The sequence below is a fragment of the Lynx canadensis genome, chromosome E3, assembly GCF_007474595.2.
Source record: "Lynx canadensis isolate LIC74 chromosome E3, mLynCan4.pri.v2, whole genome shotgun sequence".
Taxonomy (NCBI): Eukaryota; Metazoa; Chordata; class Mammalia; order Carnivora; family Felidae; genus Lynx; species Lynx canadensis.
In genome coordinates this window covers 12055374-12078891 of record NC_044318.1, presented here as the reverse complement: position 1 = coordinate 12078891, position 23518 = coordinate 12055374, and the positions used below count along the sequence as shown (strand labels likewise).

The window sequence follows — 23518 nt, the reverse complement described above, 5'->3', positions numbered from 1 at the left end:
TAAACTTTACATTGGTATGTACATATAGGAAAAAACCAGGGTATACAGGGTTCTGTGCTATCAGCGGTTTCAGACACCCCCTGGGCTCTGGGAATGCATCCCCTGTGGGTAAGGGGAGAACACTGCACTTGATTTCATTCAAAGAGAAGTGAAAGAAACGAACTTCTCCAGGAGTCTCGACACCTGTACTCCAGGCTGACTTCTGCCCCCAAATGGCCCTGAGACAGCCGCTTCCTTAACGAACCTCTGACATGAAGGGAAGCTGATGGCCAGCTAAGTCACTGCTTTAAGGATATGGTTTTAAATTATTTGTTTTCCTCTCACTTTGCACATTTTTTGGAAGTGAGGATATTTATCTCTGGGTCAATTTTCCCATAGGGAAAAACATTCCTTGGCTGTTAAATAATTGGCATACGAAGCAGAATCACATATTTGTGTGTGTGTGTGTGTGTGTGTGTGTGTGTGTGTGTAATATATATGTATATGTATATATATAGTATATTTAAAAATTGTATATACATAGGTGTGTATATTCATATGGGTGTGTGTGTGTGTTTTGTTCCTTGCACATAAATTCTACTAACCTGGCAAGCTATTTTACCCCTCCAGCCCCCCAATGACTAATGCGATTGCAGTGATGCATTTGACAGCTGTCAATGTTAATAATCTGGAAAATAATCCAGTAGCATAATGTGCTATCAATTATAATATTTATGAAAATGTTTCTCCTGTATTTCTAAGACCTTGTCTGACTTCAGCCTTGATTACAGATACTCTCATCTTACTAGCTCTTTTCAGTGTGACTCTGCTACCCAGAAAACCAGAGGCCCCCCCACACCCCACCCCAGCATTAACACAAGAATGACCCAACTGAGATACGGTGATTATTCACATTACCTTATCTGATGATAAATTCTGGTTAAAATGGGAGAAACGTCTAAACTCTTCTTTACATTTGCCAGTCTTTGTTATGTGCCTTAGAAATGACCCCTTAAATAACCTTACATCCTAGCTAGACGTTAGGATCCTGGTGACTAGAGTTCCCCAAAAATCGAGGTATCAGTACTTCTGAAACGACAGTATTCCAAAAAAGATGAAAACAATATTCAAGCCATAAAGGACACCACACTTATTTTACCCCATCATAAAGTAAGCAGTATGTTAAAATCTTAAAAGAATATTTCAAGTGTTTAAATTTCCTCTGGCACCTAAGGTCACCTTTTGTACTTTCAAAATTTAATCTCGAATGATTCGGAATCTTTTCTCCAAGGAAACAAAAGAGCTGCAAGCTTTGCTCTGTTTTATTCGATCTGAGTGCTGTTCCCAAGCTACAGGTCTCATGACCGCCAGTTCTTCAACTGTCATCATGACACTGTGACAGACAATGTCAGGAAAACACTGTTGTCTAAATGAGGGATACTTAGGCTTTAAACAAAACCGAAAAGATTCAGTCTTTGAATCTTAAAGACTGACTTTTCTCTTCTTAGAAATTGCTAAGGGTAAGTTCTGCTACCAAAGAAAAAAATAAGTCAAGGTAAATGTTTAAGCTGATTAAAATTTTATAATGTATCAGGTGTCTGCACTGGTTCCTTCTGAAAAGATGATACACTTGTCAAGGACCAATCACTGTTCTCTGGTAAGTTCCTTTTTTATTAGATTTCTTTATGCGATCCAGAGGGGCAGAAACTAGATATTTAAAAACAAAGTTTTTTTGGACTGGAGATTTTAAGTCTAAAATACATGTGTTTTTAATTTAGGATACAGCACAGATCTTAATTAAGATGGGAATATGCAAATAAGAAATTCAAAATGCAATTATTCTTTAAATATTGTTTCCATACTCTGATCCCCAAATAAAACAAATGCTAGTCAATGAATGGGCTGAATACAAATCAAAAACACATGCTTTGTATATTTAATAGATGGATATTTAATGTAAATTCTAGTTTTGCTAAAATATATCACAGCACTGACCACTTTATGTAATACACAGTTACAAGTTAAGATATTTCATTTTTTAAGTTTTTATTTATTTGTTTTGAGAGAAAGAGAAAGCGTGAGCTGGGAAGGGCAGAGAGAATTCCAAGCGGGTTCTGTGCTGTCAGCACAGAGCCTGACTTGGGGCTCGATCTCATGAACAGTGAGATCATGACATGAGCCAAAATTAAGAGTTGGACGCTTAACTGACTGAGCCACCCGGGTGCCCCTAGGCCTTTTATTTTTATTTAAAAAAAATTTTTTTTTCAATGTTTATTTATTTTTGGGACAGAGAGAGACAGAGCATGAACGGGGGAGGGGCAGAGAGAGAGGGAGACACAGAATCGGAAACAGGCTCCAGGCTCCGAGCCATCAGCCCAGAGCCTGACGCGGGGCTCGAACTCACGGACCGCGAGATCGTGACCTGGCTGAAGTCGGACGCTTAACCGACTGCGCCACCCAGGCGCCCCAAGGCCTTTTATTTTTAGAACAAGGAGTTGAACATTAACATTTTGGCACAATATCTAGTGAACATTTGGTTGGTACATTTGACCTGGTTAGTAAAGAGGATCTGCATGTATCCCTCATTTAAAAAATCTATTATTTAAAAAGATTGTGGTAAAATACATATAAGTTACCATTTAGGGGCACCTGGGTGGCTCAGTCGGTTAAGCTTCCAACTTCAGCCCCAGTAATGATCATGCAGTTTGTGAGTCCCAGCTCCGCATTGGACTCTGTGCTGATAGCTTGGAGCCTGGAGCCTGCTTTGGATTCTGTGTCTCTCTCTCTCTCTCAAAAATGAATAAACATTAAAAAAAAATTTTTTTTAAGTTACCATTTAAACCATCTGATGTATTAAAAATTTTTTTTTAATGTTTATTTTTGAGAGAGAGAGCATGTGCAGGGGAGGGGCAGAGAGAGAGAGAGAGAGGGAGACACAGAATCCGACGCAGGCTCCAGGCTCCGAGCTGTCAGCACAGAGCCTGACGTGGGGCTTGAAGGCACAAACGGCGAGATCATTACTGGAGCTGAAGCTGGATGCCTAACTGACTGAGCCACCCAGGCGCTCCTAAAGCATTTTAAAGTGTAGAGTCCTATGGCATTAAGTATATTCCCACTGTTCTGTAACCATCAGTACCATCCACCTCCAGAAAAACGGAAACTCTCTTTCCATCGAACGACTCCCCATTCTCCCCTCCCACCAGCCTCTGACAACCACCATCTACTTAATGTCTATATGAATTTGACTATTCTAGCTCCTAATAAAGTGGAATCATACAACATTTTTCCTTTTGTGATCGGCTTATTTCGTTTAGCATAATGTCCTGAAGGTTCATCCATGTTATAGCGTGGGTCGCTCAGAATCTCCCTTCTCTTTTAAGCCTCCACAACATTCTACTGCACATACACACTGCATTCATTTGTCAGTGGCCACAAGGGTTGCTTCTACCTTTGGCTATTGTCCACAATGCTATGAACACGGCTGTACAAATACCTGCTCAAGTCCCTGCTTTCAACCCTTTGAGGCATTTACCCAGAAATGGAATTTCTGGATCATACGGTAATTCTATTTTTAGCTTTTTGAGAGAACTGCCGTACCATTTTCTGTAGTGACTGTACCATTTCACAATCCCACCCAGAGGGCACAGGGATTCCAATTTCTCCACATCCTTACCGACGCCTGTTAATTTATCTTCTTTGGATAGCAGCCATTCTAGTGGTGTGAGGTGATACCTCATGGTGGTTTTGATTTGCATTTCTCTAGTGACTGGTGATGTTGAGCATCTTTTCATGTGTTTATTCACCGTTTGTTGATCATCTTTAGAGAAATCCCTATTCTGGTCCTTTGCACATTTTATTTTTTCTAGTGTTTATTTTTGAGAGAGACACAGAGTGCGAACGGGGGAAGGGCAGAGAAAGAGGGAGACACAGAATCCGAAGCAGGCTCCAGGCTCTGAGCTGTCGGCAGAGAGCCCAACGCGGGGCTCAAACTCACGAAGCACGAGATCATGACCTGAGCTGAAGTCGGACGCTCAACCGACTGAGCCACCCAGGTGCCCCTGTATTTCTTAAGTAACACAAAGAACAGCTGTCATTATGGGTTATAACAGGGTGCTACGGGACGATGTGCTGGAAAAGGGTCTTAAGAAGAATCTCAAACTGATGGCATAATGAGAACAAAGTTATTACTTTAAATCCTGTGCAGGTGAGAGAGATGCTCTCTTAATGACACCTGTAATACGTGTAATGTAAGTAGCTCAGCGCCTGGCCCAAATAAGTGCCCAGCAAATGTTGGCCATTCTTTTTCATCCTCATCTCAATTATATTTGGTAAACCCTAACTGATTTATGAATACAGAGGAAAGGCCTATTCTGTAGAAAGTATACTTTCCTATTGGTCACAGGAGAACAGAGTTAGGAGCTGGGTTGGTACACAACTTCACAGTTAATGCTGGAAACCAGCTCCAAATCTAAGTCCTCTCGACATGTAAGTTACATGCAATGAGATTGGAAGGGTAACAATAGAAATTACCACCAATATCTTTGATGCCCTAATTTAGGCCTTTATTGATAAGCATTTGTAATAAAAGTTAGTCCTGTTGTAATTATTTAATGTATGTGTACATGACCTTGCTCATTTTGTGAGCTTACACCTAAGGTGTCTATATTATGTGGGAAAGGTCGTCTAGCTAAAAGTTGCTTGATACAATGGGAAAAAACGTACCAAGCTCCTCTAATCCCGTCTTCATGAAAGTACACAGAGGGTCCGACCCACGAGGTTCCTTCTCAGCCCTACTTCCAATTCAGCACAGGAGTTGTCCCCGCAGCACAGACTTGGAAAATGTCAGGTCACACGTACAGTTAAGCATGTGGGTGCTTATAATAAACGATTAATTAAATGGCTTAAGAAATCGCTGAGGGAGTAAAGGTCTTCAGATTAAAAGCACCAGTGTAACAGCTCCTGGTGCTCACATGTAACTAGCTGTTCTTAATTTTCTACAGCTTTCCACTGTTCAAAAATTTCTTAGGCATAAAATAAATTGAGCTCCACCAATGTGTGATGTCTGCTCCGTTAATGTTGTGGCAAGTTCCTTTCCATCTGTACTTTGATCGGAATTGAAAAGAAAAGAGAATCATCCAAGGAAGGGCAGTGCTAGTCTCTTACAGACCACACAGAATTACATATTTCAAAGAAGAATTTTTTTTGGTGGAATGTACATTTTGAAGGAAGGATATGCTGGATATTATGTGTTTTATTATTTTTGTTTTGTAAGGAATGTATCTTTTATCTGAATATTTTCCTGTAGGACTCAATCCTCTGGTATCTCTCTGTGTGTTTTGAGAAAGAAGTCAGGAGACAACATGTTGTAACACATTTTGGAGTTAAGCAAGCCATAAAACAATCTTAAGCCTAATTTTCTCTCAAGTAATTATCTGTAAATATAACTTTTAAAGAACTAGAAAGAAATTCCCTACACTGGCCCTGAGATTTATATTAGGCCAAATAAAAAAACAGTTGAATAGGAAAATTAGAAAAATGTGTTTTAATCATGTGATTAAATGTGTAGCGCGAAGTGATGACTAATTAACATATAAAAAAACCCTGGTTCCGGCAAACAAGAAGAAAGCGAAATCTATGACAGTTACTCTAAGTGGGGTCTATGGACTTTTGTTACCTGCCTGCTACAAGTACGGGAAGTCCCACAGAAATCTGGTGCTACCCTACTACTTTCACTGTGTTGTGCAAGAAGACTGGTCCACAATGATCTGGAAGACAAGCTACGTAAAAAACACATACTAGTCTTTCACTCCAGGCAACCTGAGGACCACTGGTCTATAGTAACAAAATTCGCCATCCGAACTCCTTCCCTGAGTTTCCATTTTAAAGACTGAAAACTAAGACACCCAAGTTATAAGCTGTCTATGTTGTTTTGTTGTCCTGTCTTTATACGGTTTCCATAACAGGGAGGAGACTGACTTTGGGGAAGTACAGTGATAATTCTAAAGCAGGAAAAAAGAAATTACAGAGATAATCTCCCAAGTTTTTCATTCATTCAAGCAACGAGCACTTGCCGTGTGCTGGACCCTGCATGTTCAGGATGACGTCACCAAGATAGAATGAGGGGACATCCCAGCCCTTTGGAAACTCGATGTCTAATGAGAAGCAGTGTTTTCAGGTACTTTTCCCTTGAGCTACAGATGCGAAAGTAATCATGTTTAGGGAAACAAATATATTTTATATATATATGAAGTGAGATGCCTGGACAAATTCATAAACCAACACTAGAGAACAGTGAAAAAAATTAAAGTACAAAATGCGCCAAAACAGACCCTAATTATCATTTCTAGATGACACAAAAATCCCGAAGACGTTATAGGCATCACAAAGTTGCCTGTGCAGTTGACTGAAAAACAAACCCCCCAAACCTACAACATACTTAGAATCCTCCTCAAGGATTATTTTTCTTCAACATCAGTAGAGCACAGTTAACAGGGAGATGCTTCTTTAATCGAGTGAATCGAGGTGTGATATAATAATGAGAATCTTTGTCAGATTCTTTCCTTATAAATACTAACACACTTACTACAAGGGAATTTTATGAAGGACATGCCACGTAAGAAGGTCTCAAGGTTTGTGGTGCAGAAATTATGCGACAGGTAAACGTGCGGCAGGCCAGCCTGAGGTTCTAGGTTCTTCTACTTGGATGTCTATGCAGGCAGCATACCCCTCTCTGAAGTGGGGCTTCCGGCGCAGGCCGAGCCGACAGATAAAAAGCAGACTGTTAAGGGTCTGCACGTAGCAGGCAGAGCTGGGGCTGCAGCAACATCAGTGTTCTAAAAGCCAGTGTTTAAGTTCCCGACGACCCCAGGGCTTCATGTGTATTGCACTGGCAATAAACTGACCAGACTGATTCTTCAGGAAACACTGCTATTCCTTTTTTCCTTCAAGGAACTCAGGAATGTCAGCCCACTGGGCAGGACTCTCTCTGGTTAAAGAGTCTCACTTAGAAACTCAGCTGGAGACCAAGTTTCAAGAGAAGAGTAAAAGACTTAATACAAGCAGTGCAGAGACGGGAAAACACTAATCTCCTACAACACAGGGGGGCTGTCATGAGGCCATCACCAGGCAGATGGCTGACAGGACAAAAATTCCATGTCACTAAAGCCAAGCCCACTCTGATAGCTGTCTGATATCCTGACCTAAGCAGAGAACAACCAACCAAGATGGGTAAGTAGAACTGTTTTTTAATGGTATTGACTTGCATACCTGACATTCTTTTTAGCCCTATTTTTAAAGCTCAAACCCAGGGTGCAGCAAATATGTGAGAATACAGTAGGGGCTGGGCTCCCTTGGTCTCCCTGTCTGCCTGCTCAGACCTCGGGCCGTGGGTCTGGTCCCTGACCCCACCTCCTTCCAGACCAGGTTCTAGCCAAGCAGAGAGGCCAGTGGCTCTTGCCCTGAAACTCTGATAGGACAATCTGAACCCAGCTGCCCGAACTACCTCAGATGAATCTGAGCTGGAGAGGCTCTGCTCTCAAACGGAAGAACACAAACACTGACTGCTTCTACAAGCCTGGCATCAGTCAGCGCTTGTGCTGAATTCAGTTCAACATTCACTGAGCGCTTCTTCTGTACCAGGCCCGGTGCTGGACGTTGCAGACGCACAGACACATCACACACACACAGACACACACAGACAGACAGACACGCGCGCGCGCGCGCACACACACACACACACACACACACACTAAAGTAGCTCTCGTCCCTCTCTGAGAGTCAAAGTCCCTCTCCTCAAGGGCTCACAGTTTAGTTGGAGGCATCGACACAATATGCAAACACATGAATGTATTTCAGATCATGGTGATAAGGTCAGTAGGGAAAATCCTGCGGGAAGACCTAGTCCCTTACAAACAGACATTCAGGAATGAGAAGAAATGCTGAAAGAAAATATGCAGACATTTTTAATCACCAAATTTCCATACCCCTCTGAACGCACGCCTCCCCTGGTGTAAGGGTTAAGGCAGGTAATTGCTAAATTCCTTCCCAACTCAAAAATGCTATGATACTTGGCTTTAACAAGAACATTTTCTACTGAACTTAACCAGTTCCATTAAGTAGTTCAATAGCTCTGGCTTAAAGATAACTAAGTAGCATTAAAATTTCAGTAAGGCAAAAAAAGACTATAAGGAGATGAACAACTAACTTATGTGCAGCATAAGACTTCTTACATAACCAAACGAAACATGAACACCCATTGGAAAGTAAGAAATGAGAATTTCCAATGCAATTATTAAAAACTATTTGTTAGATTCCTTTGCATGCCCTAGATTTTCAGTTCCCAAAACAATCTGACACATAATACGTGCTCAGTAAATATTTGTCGAACAAAGAAGTTCAATCTAACCCAAATCAAGAAGCCAGTTACAACACTGAACTCTCCAAACAGTGTGCGAGGTTTACAGTGAAGACATTACCTACCTGTGGTAAAGACACAATGACTATGGGAACCGTATTACCTTCTTGGAAGGTAGTTGAAATGCCCACCTTTTACCTAAAAAGGTCCAAATCCATTTCAGAACCTGGTAACTATCCAAAGAAATAATCAGACAAGTGTCCAACAACGTATGCATAAAAAACTATGGAGGGGGCGCCCGGGTGGCTCAGTCGGTTGGGCGTCCGACTTTGGCTCAGGTCATGATCTCGCGGTCCCTGAGTTCAAGCCCCGCGTTGGGCTCTGTGCGGACAGCTCAGAGCCTGGAACCTGCTTTGGATTCTGTGTCTCCCTCTCTCTGCCCCTCCCCTGTTCGTGCTCTCTCTCTCAAAAATAAATAAACGTTAAAAAAAGAAAACCTGTGCATCAAAGGACACTATCAGTAAAAGGTGAGGACCAACACAAAGAATGGGAGAAAATATTTGCTAATCATATATCTGATAAGGGGTTAATATACAAAAAACTCCTATAATTTAATAGCAGAAAAACAAATAATCTGATTAAAAATGGACAAAGGACTCAAACAGACATATCTCCAAAGATGACATATAAATGGCCAACAAACATATGAAAAGATGCTGAACAGCACTAGTCATTAGAGAAAGGCAAATCAAAACCACAGTGAGATACCACTTCATAACACTAGAATGGCTACTATCAAAAGAGCATAAACTAGTAAGTGTTGGTGAGGACATGGAGAAACTGAAACCCGTGCATGCGGGAGTGTGAAACGGTACAACCGCTATGGAGAACGGCACGGAGGTTCCTTAATAAACTAAACATAGAATTACCATGTGGTCCATCAATCCCACTTTTGGGTATATGCCCCAAGGAACTGAAAGCAGGGTCTCAAAGAGATATTTCCAAACTCATGTACCTAGGGCCATTACTCACAATAGCCAGAGATGGAAGTCACTGACTGCCAATGGGTGGATACACAGAGTAATGGTATATATCCATACAATGGACGGTCATTCAGCCTTAAAAATGGAGATTCTGTCACATGCTACAACATCAACAAACCTTGAAGGTATTACATTAAGTGACATAAAAAGGCAAATATTGCATGATTCCATTTATATGAGGCATCTAAAGGAGTCAAATTCATATGTACGTATGTACATATTTACTTAAATTCCAGTAGAGTTAACACACGTCATATTCGTTTCAGGTGTACAATATAATGATTCAACAATTCTATACATTACTCCGTGCTCATCATGGTAAGTGTACTCTTAACAGCCTTCACCTATTTCACCCATCCCCCACCCTAAAGGAGTCAGATTCTTAGAGACAGAAATGCAACGGTGGGCAATCATCAGGGTCTGGAAGGAAGGGGGATGGGGCGTTACTGTTTAATGGCCACAGTTTCAGTTTTTTAAGACAAAAAGTTCTGGGTATTTGTTGCACAACACAAGTGTACTTAACACTACTGAGCTGCAGATTTTAAAATGGTTAAGATGGCAAAAAAAGGGGGGGGGAAGGTTATATTTTATAGTGTGCGAATTATACCCCCAACAAAAGTTATGTGAAACATTTTAAAAAGCAAGTTACACAACCATTTGTAAAATAAAAGTGTGTGTATAGAACAGAAATGAAATGTAAGAATCTACTGAAAAATGTTAACAGTGTTTGTATTACAGGTGAAAAAGAAGTCTGTAGTTTCCCACACTTTCAGACTTTTCTTCTGGAGAAAATGTAATTACCTTGATATACAAAAAACAGGGCATGGTCTCTATTAAGGGGCAGAAACAAGAAAGCTGATACCTGGGCTGGAGTGCTTGTAGTCACGGGAGACGGCGATTCACTAACTTTTGGCTCAGTCGGGGAAGCGGCGGACCCCTGCGAGTCCTGGCTGGCTGGCTGGTCTGGAGACAGAGCATCGCTGCTGTCTTCGTCAAATGAGAAATCGCCCTGAGTTTGAGGATAGTCCTCCTTCCCAACGCCTAAAGAAAGAAATGACTTTCAACTTAAGTTGACCTTGGAACACCAAGCTTACAATGATAAAGAAGGAGAAACACTTGTTTAGTACAAGAACTTAAGAAGCTGGTTTTAAAAAAAAAACTGATGGGGCTCCTGGGTGGCTCAGTCGGTTGAGCGTCCGACTTCGGCTCAGGTCATGATCTCACTGCTTGGGAGTTCGAGCCCTGCACTGGGCTCTGTGCTCACAGCTCAGAGCCTGGGGCCTGCCTCGGATTCTGTGTTTCCCTCTCTCTCTGCCCCTCCCTGACTCATGCTTTCTCTCCCTCTCTCAAAAATAAATAGTAAAACATTAAAAAAAAATCGAACATAATGTACTTCCCAGAGGAAGGACACACCAGTCACTACCTATGATGAATACTTGGGGAAGAAAGTCAGATCAGATCAGTCTGAATCAGATCAAGCCTTTGGATCCAACTACCAGTTTCAGGAAATACAGAAGACAAAAAAAGTTTTTAATGACACTGGGAATGCTAATGCATTCAGTAAAATCCAGTATGTGGGCATGGCTAGAGAACAAAAGGCTTTTTCACCAACAAAGTAAGAAAAGTTAGAAGACCCACACATGAGATTAAGATTTAAGAGCTATATCAGCAAAGACAAGGTGTGAACCTTGCTTGGACCCTGATGTGGAATACAAGTGTTAAAAAACATTAAGAGGCACGGGAGAAAATGGAGCTATGGTTCAGTATCTGTGGATGAGTCCTACTTCATGGAGAGGCCCAGTTACGCTGATGCCTTGCCTTTTGGGGCCCATTTCTTTGGGATTGAATGGAATCATCATTGAATGTACTACTTAGAATTACCGACTACAAATTGCCTGAGATTTAAACCCATACTCATGCAAAATATGAAGTCCTCAGTGTAATGGAAACAAGACTAGTTTTTATAGCAGGATATTAACTTTTCAAAATTGCTTGCTGAACAAGCGGTATTATTATTATTTTTTCTGCTAAAACTTGTGCCAGAATATAAAGTATGTGTGGTGAGGAAACATTAGTAACTATGATAAGATCAGGATAAAATGGACAAATTTTACCATTCTTAATAAATACATCTGTCCTCATGTGCTATTTACGTTGTTGAACTGACACTGAACAAGATATTCATCTTTCCTAGAAGTACACAGAATTAAGTAATGAAAAATCTGTAAGGATCTTAAAGAACACAACAGAAATTAAATAGTATAATGAGTAAGTTGAATTAAGAAAACGTCAGAATGAGGGGCGCATGGGTGGCTCAGTCGGTTGAGTATCCAACTTCAGCTCAGGTCATGATCTCACGGTCCATGAGTTCAAGCCCCACGTCGGGCTCTGTGCTGACAGCTCAGAGCCTGGAGCCCCTTGGGATTCTGTGTCTCCCTCTCTCTCTGCCCCTCCCCACCTGTGCTCTGTCTCTGCTGAAAATGAATAAACATCAAAAAAAAAAAATTAAAAAAAAAAAGATGTCAGAATGAAATTGGAACTTAAGAACAGAAACCTCAGACGTGACAAGAGGAACTTCTGTGTTAACTAGTAAGAGATGCTTCATCTACCTTATTACATAAAAAACAAACAAAAAAAAAATCCCAAGAGTAACGGGAATTGGTGCAAGTATTAATCAATTTCTAATTCACCCAGAAAACAATACTCATGATCGGTGCTGGCTTTTTTATTTTAATGTTTATTTATTTTAAGAGAGAGAGAGAGAGAGCATGTGCACGAGAGGGGGAGGGGCAGAGAGAGAGAGAGAGAGAGAATCGCAAGCCGACTCCACACCGACAGCACAGAGCCTGCCGTGGGGTTCAATCTCATGAACCAGGAGATCATTACCTGAGCCAAAATCAAGAGTCGGACTCTTAAGTGACTGAGCCACCCAGGTGCCCCTGGTGCTGGCTTTTTAAATTAAATTTGTTTGAAACTTCCAAGTTTCTCTTTCTCCCAGAAATAATAAATTTGTAGAGTCTTGCCTATAATTGCTTCCTTAACACTGGAGTCTACAGGAAGGATGTTTTTCTCTACCAGCTCCATAGGACCAGGTCTTTGAGCAATCTTTTCATTCAGATCATCCGCTAGTCGAGCTCTTTTCAACTTCATCTGAGTAGCCTGCAGGGATGGTTCTGCAAATGTTTCTAAAAGAGGAAACATAGTTTTAACCATTACTTGAATTACTCGGTTCCATAACGTTACTTCTGGCCAACTGAATCTAATTTAATTTAAACTGGGTTAAACATATTTATGTGTTCTCAACACACTGATGGAAAGAGAAGTAGGCTGTTTAAGAATGCTGTAGTGTACGCTGTATATTTTTAGTCCTGGATACTTTATACTGTCTATATAATGCCCTTAGACGCAAATTAACATGAACTCAAGCCAAAAATGTGGTACTGCTCTTGTTCATTTATGGTGGGAGGATCACAGTCACATTTGTTAGGTATTGGGAGGTCTGGAGGATGAACACGAGGGATGTGGTCCATCCGTGGCCCAAGAAGTGTCCAGGTGTGATCTGGCTTCACTGCAAAGCCAACTGCGAGACGTGGCACTGTTCTCTTACTTAGTTAGGTCCTAAAGCTTCTCTGCAGGAGCCAAAGGAAGAGCCAGAATCAAATTCTTGGGTTGATCCTTGTGTGTCTCAGTCAATCATCCTCACTAAGAATCTGGGTTTATTTCTGGGTATATAACCTTGGAACATTCAATTACATAGTCCTATGTCATAAAGATAGATGTCAATGGTCATAAAGAAGGCTCGGCTCATCTACTTGCAAACAGGAAGTTGTACAACAAATGCAAAAGTAACGTAAGTATCCTAGCTCATTCATCTGGGTAACTGTGTCAATGACTTGGCTTCTGGTACCTCTCATTAACATTTTATTATATTGTTCTAAATAATGTTTAGAAGTGATTAAAAACATGGTGAGGTGTTAACCCCAAATTCTTGAGTTGACAGTTGCCTGCCACTTAAATTATATAGCAGAAGGTCTTTTAATGAAAATCCCCATAAGTAATCTCAGGATTAACTGATGTTCTCTTTTTAGTGGGTACAATGTCCTGGCTGAAGCCCAAAGCACACCAAAAGTGCACGGCCAGTGAACTACTCCCCAGCACATCCGAGTGCTTCTCCTTCCACCAGCTGAATTACATGCTTACCAAAACTCAACCTTGATGGTCCACAAAACAGTTCATATCATTTCATGTCTGCTGTCAATACATAATTTAACTACATCTTATAGGAAAATGATAAACTTCAAAAATAAGACTATTTCTTGGGAACCTAAGATAAATCCTTTGGAATGATTTGATAAAGGTGGGTTATTACAGTATAAGTCACTGTCAAATTAGGGCAATTAACAACTAAAATATTTGGGAAAAATTATAAAATCTAGGATTTTCCAACTCAGATTGCTTTTCAAGTGTCTTTGTGTTGTTTTTGCACCCTAAATGGAAATTGTAGATGACGTATGATAGCTGTGCTTCATGCAAGAAAGATGATGTAAACTCCATTCACTTCCCTAATGAGGGTCCTGGTCTTAAATCAGAGTATTGGCTAATAAATGCACATTTCTGTAAGTGAAGATAACATGGGTGACCTCTCATTTTTAACATTTTCCTGTATAACCTTAGGCTGTGGCCCCCATCTTATTACATAAACCACTTCTAACCACACAGGAAGATGACAGGTAGAGAGAATGACACCATGCAAATCACTCTTAGGGTGGTTTTAAATGCTGTTGTTAAGATCTAGGTAGGACAGTCTTCTGCCTTTCTCCTTTCTCCCATCAACATTTCCATATCAGGAATATGTCTGGAATGAAAATATCCCGAAAGTAAATAATTAGACGCTGGGATTTTGGTATGTTTCTGTTTTTGGTCTTGTGATCTCCTCATCTCCACGATGCTGAGGTTAGATTTTAGCTGAACTTCAGAAAAATAATTTAGACTTTTGCCTGCCAAACATCCAATTCAATCAAAATTGGGGTAATGTTAAAATAAGTTGGGGGGTTTGAAGTTATTTTTTAAAATTACAAATGATATATATTCTTTCTTACTGTAAAAATCCCAACTTGAGAACAGATACTAAAAAAACATCACTTACAGGCCGCTCATGCACATAGTTGGGTTTTTAACCACTGGGTAATCTTTTCTTCCTCTTCTTCTTTTTTTAAAGCAAATATGATTCTTTTTGATAAATGTATTTGCTTTGGTTTTAATTATATTAATAAAGCCTGTTACAATTAGAAGGCAAGTTGAAACAGAAGCATTGTTCCTTCAAAAATGTCCTTTATAGGTCGAGGTATTTTTAGGTGCAGAAGGAGCCCTGTCCCCAGTTACTTACCACCACAATTGCTTCTTGAAGATTCACTTAACCCGGACATTTTTTTGGTAGCTGTTTCTACCCTACCACTTGAGTTCTGGAAAAGCTTTTTTAGCCCAATGGACTTCTGAGAACACACTAAGAGTAGTGGAAGGCATATACCCGTCACTTCCCACCCCAGATATGGAGATAGTCACATAATCATAGATTCTTTGGATTAGAAGAGACCCTACTTGGGGATGCAGATACCAACTTGCTACTTGGAATTTGTTTACAACATCCTACTGTGGTGTCATCCTGTGCTTCGTCCCCACCACAACAGCCTGTTTACTGCCATCGAGCCCTTTTCACAATCTGTAATTCATTTGTTTTGCCTGTTTATTATCTGTCTCTGCTACTAGATTGTAAGCTTCATGAAAGCAGGCATGGATCTGGCTCATTTGCTGGGTCTCTGGGGTCTAGTTCACTGGCCAATGAATGACCACCTCAAATGAGCATAACCTTATCGCTTCTGGGAGAGTTTTAAACGTGTCTGACCTTCAGGATATTACTCCTTATGATGAGCGACAATCTAATACTTTGTAATATCAACCTAATTCCAATACTAACTCTATCATTAGACCAGAGGAATAAATATAATATTCCTACTTGAGAAGAGTCTCTGAATCTTTGTGAGAAATTTCCAGATTCTTTCTGTATCATCTCAGGGTTTAACACACTCAAGACTATCACGGGGTCAAGCTTCTAGTCCTTGCTTAATAAATCAGTCTGAGGAACAAAACAATGAAAGAAAACGTACTCAGGAGCTTATGGGGGGGGGGGGGAACTTTCAAGAATGCTCTGTCTTTAGACAGAAAAACATTCTGGTCTGAGTCATGTGTCTCACTAGAGACAGAACAGAACTGTCCCTACCAGCTTCGCAAGTGATGAAGCTAGACCACTGAGGAAATCCGGTGGGCTAAGTGGAGAGTATTTAATTAATGGTCAGATCAAGCTGGACTGTTGTGGGTACGTAACGACAAACAAAAATGTTAGGTGTGGGCAGTGCACCAGGTAGATATAACAGGGTCCATCCAGATAGGTGAAAATCTAGGGTTACACTTGTGGCCACTGTACCCTTTATGACTTAGTGGGAAAATATTCCTCACTGATGAAGAAATCCTCTGGACCAAAAATGTTTTTCCAGGACAGATGGTAGAGACATCTACAGCACCAGTTGGTGGGGCAGAGTCAGTTCATCAATTGGTTATTTGGAGAATCAAACTTTCCCCATGTATCTAACATAACATTTTAGCTTTGGGTCTTCATGTTGGCTATCCAATTTGGAGGATGTCAGCCTGTGGGGTAAAAAGCTATTAAGATGGGAACAAACAGCAATGGTGGAATTCTCACTTCTTTTCTTGAGAAAATGCAGCAAAATAAGCAGAAATAAACATTTTTACCTTCTAAAATGTGCATCCTGACAAGTTCAGAACGATCTGGTCGGCTCCGAATCTTATGCTTCAAAAAGTTTTCAGTCTTGAGAGAGAGAGAGAGAGAGACAGAGAGAGACAGAGAGAGAGAGAGAGAGAGAGACAGAGAGAGAAGAGAGTGAGTCTTACTATAAATTGTTTATGACTTATTGTGGTTTTGCATTTTTCTCTCAAGGTACTCCATTTAAATAAATTGTATACTCTTTGGTCATGATTTTGAGAAGAAAAGAGTAGCAATTAGTACTTTGAAGAGCTATTATCCAATACATAATTTAAACTGCAGCCTTCAAAACTGCACAGGCACTTGAAATGCATGCTGGCATAAAGTAAGCACTTTACAGACTTTTATTTTAAAACTTGGAAAAGGCAAAAGGCTCATAATTTGCACAGACATACGATTTTGATCATTTAAATATCTAATAGCTACACTTTAGGTCAAGTAAAAATCCACCTAAATAACAAATTTCCTTAAAATCCTAATGTGTTTTCATTGATGAATTCATATCCTTGATCAGACTTTCTTACTCAGAAAGGTTCTCAACTGAAACAATAAGGCTTTCAAATGGGTTTTATATTTTATAAGATTCTAAGAGATCATTATCGCCTTCTGGGAAAATTCCTACGGAATTTTTGGAACATGCTTATTTTCATATTGCATGATAGAAGTATTCCCTAAAGCAAAAAGAATGAATGTGCATAATGGTACTTTTAAACAAAAGTAATGAACATGAATTCGATGTGCAAATGGCATGGAAAACTCTCAAATAGAGTGGAGTTGAAATACAGCAACTTCTTTAATTCAGCCAGATTCTCCTGCCCTTGGTCAAACGTACAGCTGACGCAGACCCAGTAAGGAAACCACCTAAAGATGTGCGGTTGTCGGGACACCACTTGGGCTGTCGGTCTGCTGGGGTAACAAGCGGCAGAAATACTCCATGGTTATTCTAAAACCTGTTGGTATGCCCCAGCACTGAAGTGAAGAAATGCGATTTGTCCTTTATGTACAAAACCAGTTACCGGTTTTAAAAGAACAAAATTTGAACATCATGCATTTTCTACAAACTTCCAAGATTCAACTACCCCAGAACATATAACTCTGGAAGCCACCTGTCTTGAAAATACACTGCATTTTCTCTATGGATATATTTAGGAGTAAGATCGCTACTTGCCCACAGGTACTTTAAAATACAAGAGAGAAGCAGAGAAGCAGAACCTCTGAAACTGAAATTTCTTACTCTGGCTCGTTCCAAGCTTTTTATCTGCTCATGGAATGCAGCTGGGCTCTTCAAAGCTGTGAGAAGAATAAGAACCATGTAGACAGACGAGTTAATATTTCGGCCAAACGTTAGGGTACATTATGTTGATGTTCCTTCTTAATCTTACTAGTTTGCATCTACAGTTCCATTTATTACTAGTTCCTTTAGGAGATCTGCAAAATTTGAAACCTTAGACGTTTCAGAATTAAAATCATATATTCACCAATAAAACAAGTGAACATTGAGGATAGAGGTGTACACACAATGACAATACAAGTACCAGGTCAGACTAGTTGGAGCCAACAGTTGGGCCAAATTACCATCACCAAGGGAACTGTGTGAGGACTCCTTGATGGGTCTTTGCTCTTAGTGGCCATATAAGATACCAGAAAAAGCCCAAATGTCCAGAGGACGTTTAGCCTAGGAGTGGTCTAACCTTGAACACGAGGACATGCTACACTTTCTGTCTAGCAGAGCTGAGTTACCATTCACTGAGACCCCACAATGGACATAGTCCTACGCCCTGTGGTCAATCACAGTTATAGCGTGGCTGATCGTCACCACCTCGCAAGGTAGGTATCAGGCCAAGTACAGATGAAAGGCTCAAAGTGGTTACCCAAATTCTCGAAGCCATATAGCTAAATTGTGATCAAAGTGGAATCTAAGTCTAGCATTGTGAATTAGAAGGTGTCATACTCTTTCTATTGTACCACAGTGCAACTCACCCTAAAGACCTAATGATTCTTTAATATGTTAACTACTAGTACTTTAAATATTCCAGAATCCCAGAGGGAGGATAAGCAGTGTTTTACTAAAACATCACTTACTACAGTATTTCTATCAATTATCTTTGCAAAATCTTTTGTGTGTATGTCCACCTGTAAGAACTACAGGCAGTCAGACGCTGTGCATAGGATTTGGGCTAGGTTTACTTGGGCCGTCACCTCTAAAACTTGACTCTCTGGGTAGGATTATTTTCAGCTCTGGTACTTGAAGCACTGCAAAGATTCCCAGGAGACAAGCCCATACAGGTTTCTGTCTAGGGAGCAGCTCCCAAAATCAGACTAGAGCTGGCTTGGCAGTGGTGTTTTAAATATCACTGATACTATTTAATTGATTGGTTCATCACTGGGAAGGTGGTAGAGAAATCTGGCAGATCGTCAAACCACCTTTTGAGTCTATCATAATACTAGATTCAAAATATTTAGATACTCAATTAATAGTAGTCCAGAAAAGTTTTATTGGGGAAAAAAGTCTACTGCAGAGAACAACTGTTCTCATAAGCCAAAAAAAGGTAGGGAAGCATAGATTCATTTTGTAATTTCTTCTTAGTCTTTTAAAGCCATATAAATTACTTCTTCGAGAGATCAATTTTTAGACAAATACCCACATAAATAATCATAACACCAAAGCAACCACTCTTCCACCTCTAAAACATGCAATTCCCTCCAAATTTGGTGAGCAAAGGTAAGAAGGCAACAGGCGAATATTCTAAAATTAATCAACTCTAAAAAATGAAGGCCTTGAAATACCTCCAAATTATCTACTTGGGCAAGAAAGATTTTATTAATTATAAACAGAATGTGTATTAGTCCTGTAACCGAGATGCACTTAATTACAGACCAGACTGTACTGTATCAAGGATAATTAACTTGAATTAAACAACTTTAGAACAAGTTTTAAAATTAATTTTATCACGTTACTTTCGCAAGTCAAAGTAACACTGGACCTGTTAGGCAGAGAGGAGTCTGATGATTTCAAAACTAAAACGAGGGCTCATATTGGAAGTGAGAACTGATTTCAACCTAACTACCCCGTTTTCAAGGTGTTCTTTGTGTAATACAGAATTAATTCAAGCCCATCTTTTACAGTGCATCTGGTTTTCAAAACGTTCTTTGAGAGGATTCTCTTAGGCTGGCAGCGCTGATGCCAGGTTTTCCGTATCAGCTCACGTGGACGCCGTATACTGACTACGTGGACACAACTGAAAGCAGAGTGCGGTCCAGGTTCTTCCCGGACGGGTGTGCTTTGTTACATCACACTGGAGGCGACAGTGACACTGAAATCTTACGTGGCATGATGCCCTGGTCCACCAGCTGTTCTCTCGTCCTCCTCTGTTGGAGCCTCAGCTGGAGCACTGTGAAAAGGAAAGGATCACCACTGAGTTTATCGGCAACTGCAGGTGCCAACAAGCGGATCCCGGAGGAGATACAACTACGCTTTATTAAACCCCTTCTACTTCATAAGCGAGTGAGGATACTACCTGGCACCGTCCAACTTGTAAAAAGAAAACTGATTTGTAGTTTCTGCCAGTTTGGTGAGCTCGGAAGTTCCCTTGGCTTCTTTTTTGTTTAGTTAGTTCATAATCTTAATTTGATGAATATAGCTAAGTATTTGTTGTTTAAATACAATCACAACATACTCTGCAAATAAACAAAAATAGTTGGCTTATACCTAAGTTAAGACTTGGGAATAAAAAATTTTAACTTGTAGAAATAGAAATGTGAGATTCCTTGACATTAATTGGCTTTTTTTTTTTTAAAGCAACAAAAACTTATTTTAAGATTGACTTATTCGGAGAGATTTGCTCCATCTGGAACGAGTTTTAAATAGCTTTAATGAAGGCCAAGTATATAACAAAAATTAGACCTGTGAGGTATTACTAATGACCCAAAGGAAAATTTCTAAATTAAGAACTTAAAGTTTAATAATCTTTGCACAAACATCACACCATGTCTCACTCTACAAGTTCTAAAAAAAGCCAAAATCAATCGATATCTTATCTTTTTAATGAAGAGAAGAAAGAATAAATCATTAGAATTTGTAGAGAATGAAGTATATGTCACAAAATGTGAAAATCCAGTTTGCCACATTTAATAAAAAAAAAAAAGTTTCCCCTGTATTTCTCCAGCAGCTTCCTTTCCTAGCATCTATTTTTGTCTGGAAAACGAGCCGATCTTCACGAAAGAATTACGTGAAGTAACTTTGAAAAATACTTTCCTTGGTTTACCTTATGTTCAATTTTAAGTTTCTATTTTGATTTTTGTGGTTTCATCTATGGATGAAAACCAAGGTTAGGATTATTAAGGGTCTGAGTAAGGTTTGCCAACATGCTAAAAAAAAAATTACCTCTATGTACTTCTGGAAGAAAGAGAGAGAATTTTCTAGCAAGGGGGTGATGGCTGGTCCGAGAGGCTAGCTCAGGCCAGTCACGCACCCAGGCTCAAACAATATGCAAATGATGGCTCCTAGCTGTAACGACCCCCTGAGATCCAAAGGCACAGGGCCCAGGGCCCTTATATCCTTTGCTTTTTGACAGTTCCAAAACAGTCTAGACTGCAAAATGGCTTGTAAACACATTTTCTTATTCAATGCTAGATATGAATGTCATCCTTTACTAAATGCTGAAAATTTTTTTTTGCTTCTTTTGGGGGCCGTAGGGATCACAAAGCATCAATGGCCTCCCATTTAGAACCGAAGCAACTGACCTAAGATTCTATCACATAAAGCCAAAGAAAAATTTGATGAATCAAAAAAATACAGGCACATGTTTCTCCCAGTAAAATGGCTTGTGATACTTTGAATCAATTATGCTCTAACACAAAGATCGTTTCCCTGATAACTTACAGTTTCCTGAGGACAGTATGTTCCCACCAAGGTACTTCACTAGGAACAAAAACAGCCAAAGAGATGACCTATGAACAGGATAGCACCCAAACGGCTGCATCCTCTAACATTCTTCTGTGAATGCTAAAGCTAACACTTGTCTGAACTTGAGACGGTCATATTCAAGAGGCCGAATCCCAAGAAGAGGAACACTGAGGGGAGAAAAGGGTCAGAACCATCTCCAGTTCAAAGGCTGACACTTCTGGAACACGGTGGTCCATGTCTGCTGATGGATCTCTAGCAGTGGCAGCCTTCCTTTCTCACAAGGGGCTCCTCAAAGAAAGGTGTAAAATAGAAAGAGTAATGAAAACATCAACAGCCCCCTTCTTTGGTTTAAAACAAACAAGCAAAGCACCATACTTGTGAGACATTGTGAGACACACGTATCAAACACGATACAGATCTTTAGGGTGCGTGGCATCTCGGGATGATGGACACATTTGCAACAGCTTCATCTGCAAACCACAGTGACGACAGTAAGCCACAGAAAGCCGTGAAGCGTCTCCTGACTGCACGCGGGTCAGCGGCCCTCATGCACTTTGCTGGCAGCCCTGCCCGCCATCAGGTCTTCGACTAAACATCACATTCTCATGCTGACATGCAAAGCGCGTGTGCTACCAGGAGGGTACCACACAACATGGACGCACGTCACCGACGGTGAAGATGAAGCAAACACCAAACACAAACCACGTGTGTTTTCCATCCGGGTTCCTACGTGGCAAAACAAAGCACCTTTCTTATGCCATACTGCTTTCAGGGAGGGGAATCATCTTGCCCATCGATTCCCTTCTCGTTGTCTCTGTAACCTTCCCGAGAAGCAACATCATCGCACTACAGCGCTACTCAAAGCAGGGGAGGCGGGCAGCCTTCGTCTCCTAAGAGCCACGTACTGGGTGTCTGTTCGTGACTGCACGGAACACGTGTGGGATGCACGGCCAAGGGCGGCAGGAGCAGCAACGGCCAGGAATGGAGGGTGTGTGTCGAAGCAAAGACGTGAGGAAGAATATGAATGGAAGAGGCAGAGGTACAGATGACAGTCAGGGTGTAAGCCTGATGACCCAGTCTGGCTTAGTTTTCACCTCTAACAGGAGGGGGGCGGCCCTGGACACACTGCACGGACTGTCAGGCACAACGCCCCGTGGAGAGCCTTGGGTACGTTGCCACTTTGGGTCAGTGTTAAAACACAATTACAGGATTTGCCCACATTAAATATAACCAGTCACTCACAACCTGATGGAAGCTCTTCTGAGAATTTATAAAAAGTACAAACAGGTACAGGCTCATGATTCTGGGAAACAGCAAACCTCCTTTGGGTACTTCCCACTCAGCCCATCAGTAAAAAAGTTCACGTATCATAAGCGACAACCAGTCCGCACCCCAAAGGCAGAACGTCCAGCCCAGGAGAGGCGAGGATGGAACGATGCACACAGTGTGGCTGTCCCTCGGCACTGGACAACCGGAGCTGGCAGAACCGGAAGCTGAGCCAGGGCAGCGAAGGCGCGAGGGGTCCTGGAGACAGAGGACCTGACTCTGTTAGTAATCAGAGCACCACTCGTGGTTGTGGGATCAAAATGCTTTCTCGACTTTCTCCGGGGCCCTTATGAATCCGGCCCGGAGACCATTTTCCTCCCTTGTAGGCTCCACACTCGTGCTCCCGTGGACACAGGGAAGGCCCGGCCCGCTGACCTCTGCCAGGCCTGCCGCACGGTTGTCGTTCTTAAGACAAAGGAGTAAACTGCTATCCCGGCTGGTCTCTGGAAAAGTGACACACTCTGCATGTGTCGGTAAGACTGCGCTTCTGTAGCCACGAAGGCAAGACTAGAGGCTGGTCCGGCGGGTGCTTTCTTGGGGTGGCGGCGGGTGCTTTCTTGGGGTGGCGGCGGGTGGCCGAACAGTTGCCTAAGAAGCCAACGTCCCGGGCAATGGCCTTGCGTCTGAAAACTGAACCTCACAGCGTCCTCCCTGGTGCCGAGATGGGCGGATCAACTGAGCTACTGGGCTGACACCACAGCCTCCATCCTATGAGGAGATTAACTAAAACTGAGGGCTCTCCAAGGCCATTTTGAAATACGACATGCAAGAGAAGAAAACATGTAAATCTAGAGAATTCTGAGGGAGAAAAAACCATAGTTCCAAACAGTCAGCGAGCGGCAACATCGTTTCAGAAAACAAAGGACACGGTAATAACAGAGCAAAATAGAATTCACGTTACCATTGCTCTTATTTGAACATTTTCAAAGAATGCCTTTGTCTTTGAAAAATGTAGAAATGAAAACAATCCAACACATGATCCTGATAAGTCCTTCAGTTTAACATTGTTGAGTTTAAACTCATTTGATTTTCTCAGCAATGGGGGGGGGGTTAGATATAAAAGATACGTATCT

At 41.1% G+C, this 23518-nt stretch overlaps 1 protein-coding gene across 7 annotated transcripts in view; it reads right to left on the bottom strand.

Moving 5' to 3' along the window:
• MRTFB (myocardin related transcription factor B) overlaps window positions 1-23518 on the bottom strand; it is a 127672-nt gene that overhangs the window by 43464 nt on the left and 60690 nt on the right. For 6 of the 7 annotated variants that reach the window (XM_030300046.1, XM_030300052.1, XM_030300047.1 and 3 more), the window contains 5 exons: window positions 19540-19605; window positions 17448-17503; window positions 16183-16258; window positions 12399-12560; window positions 10238-10416 (listed from right to left, as the gene is read on the bottom strand). In XM_030300046.1, the coding sequence (XP_030155906.1) occupies window positions 10238-10416; window positions 12399-12560; window positions 16183-16258; window positions 17448-17503; window positions 19540-19605 (539 nt within the window). Of the gene's footprint in view, window positions 1-10237; window positions 10417-12398; window positions 12561-16182; window positions 16259-17447; window positions 17504-19539; window positions 19606-19731; window positions 19789-23518 lie in introns of those variants that run through there. The other variant, XM_030300054.1, reaches the window with a different exon arrangement.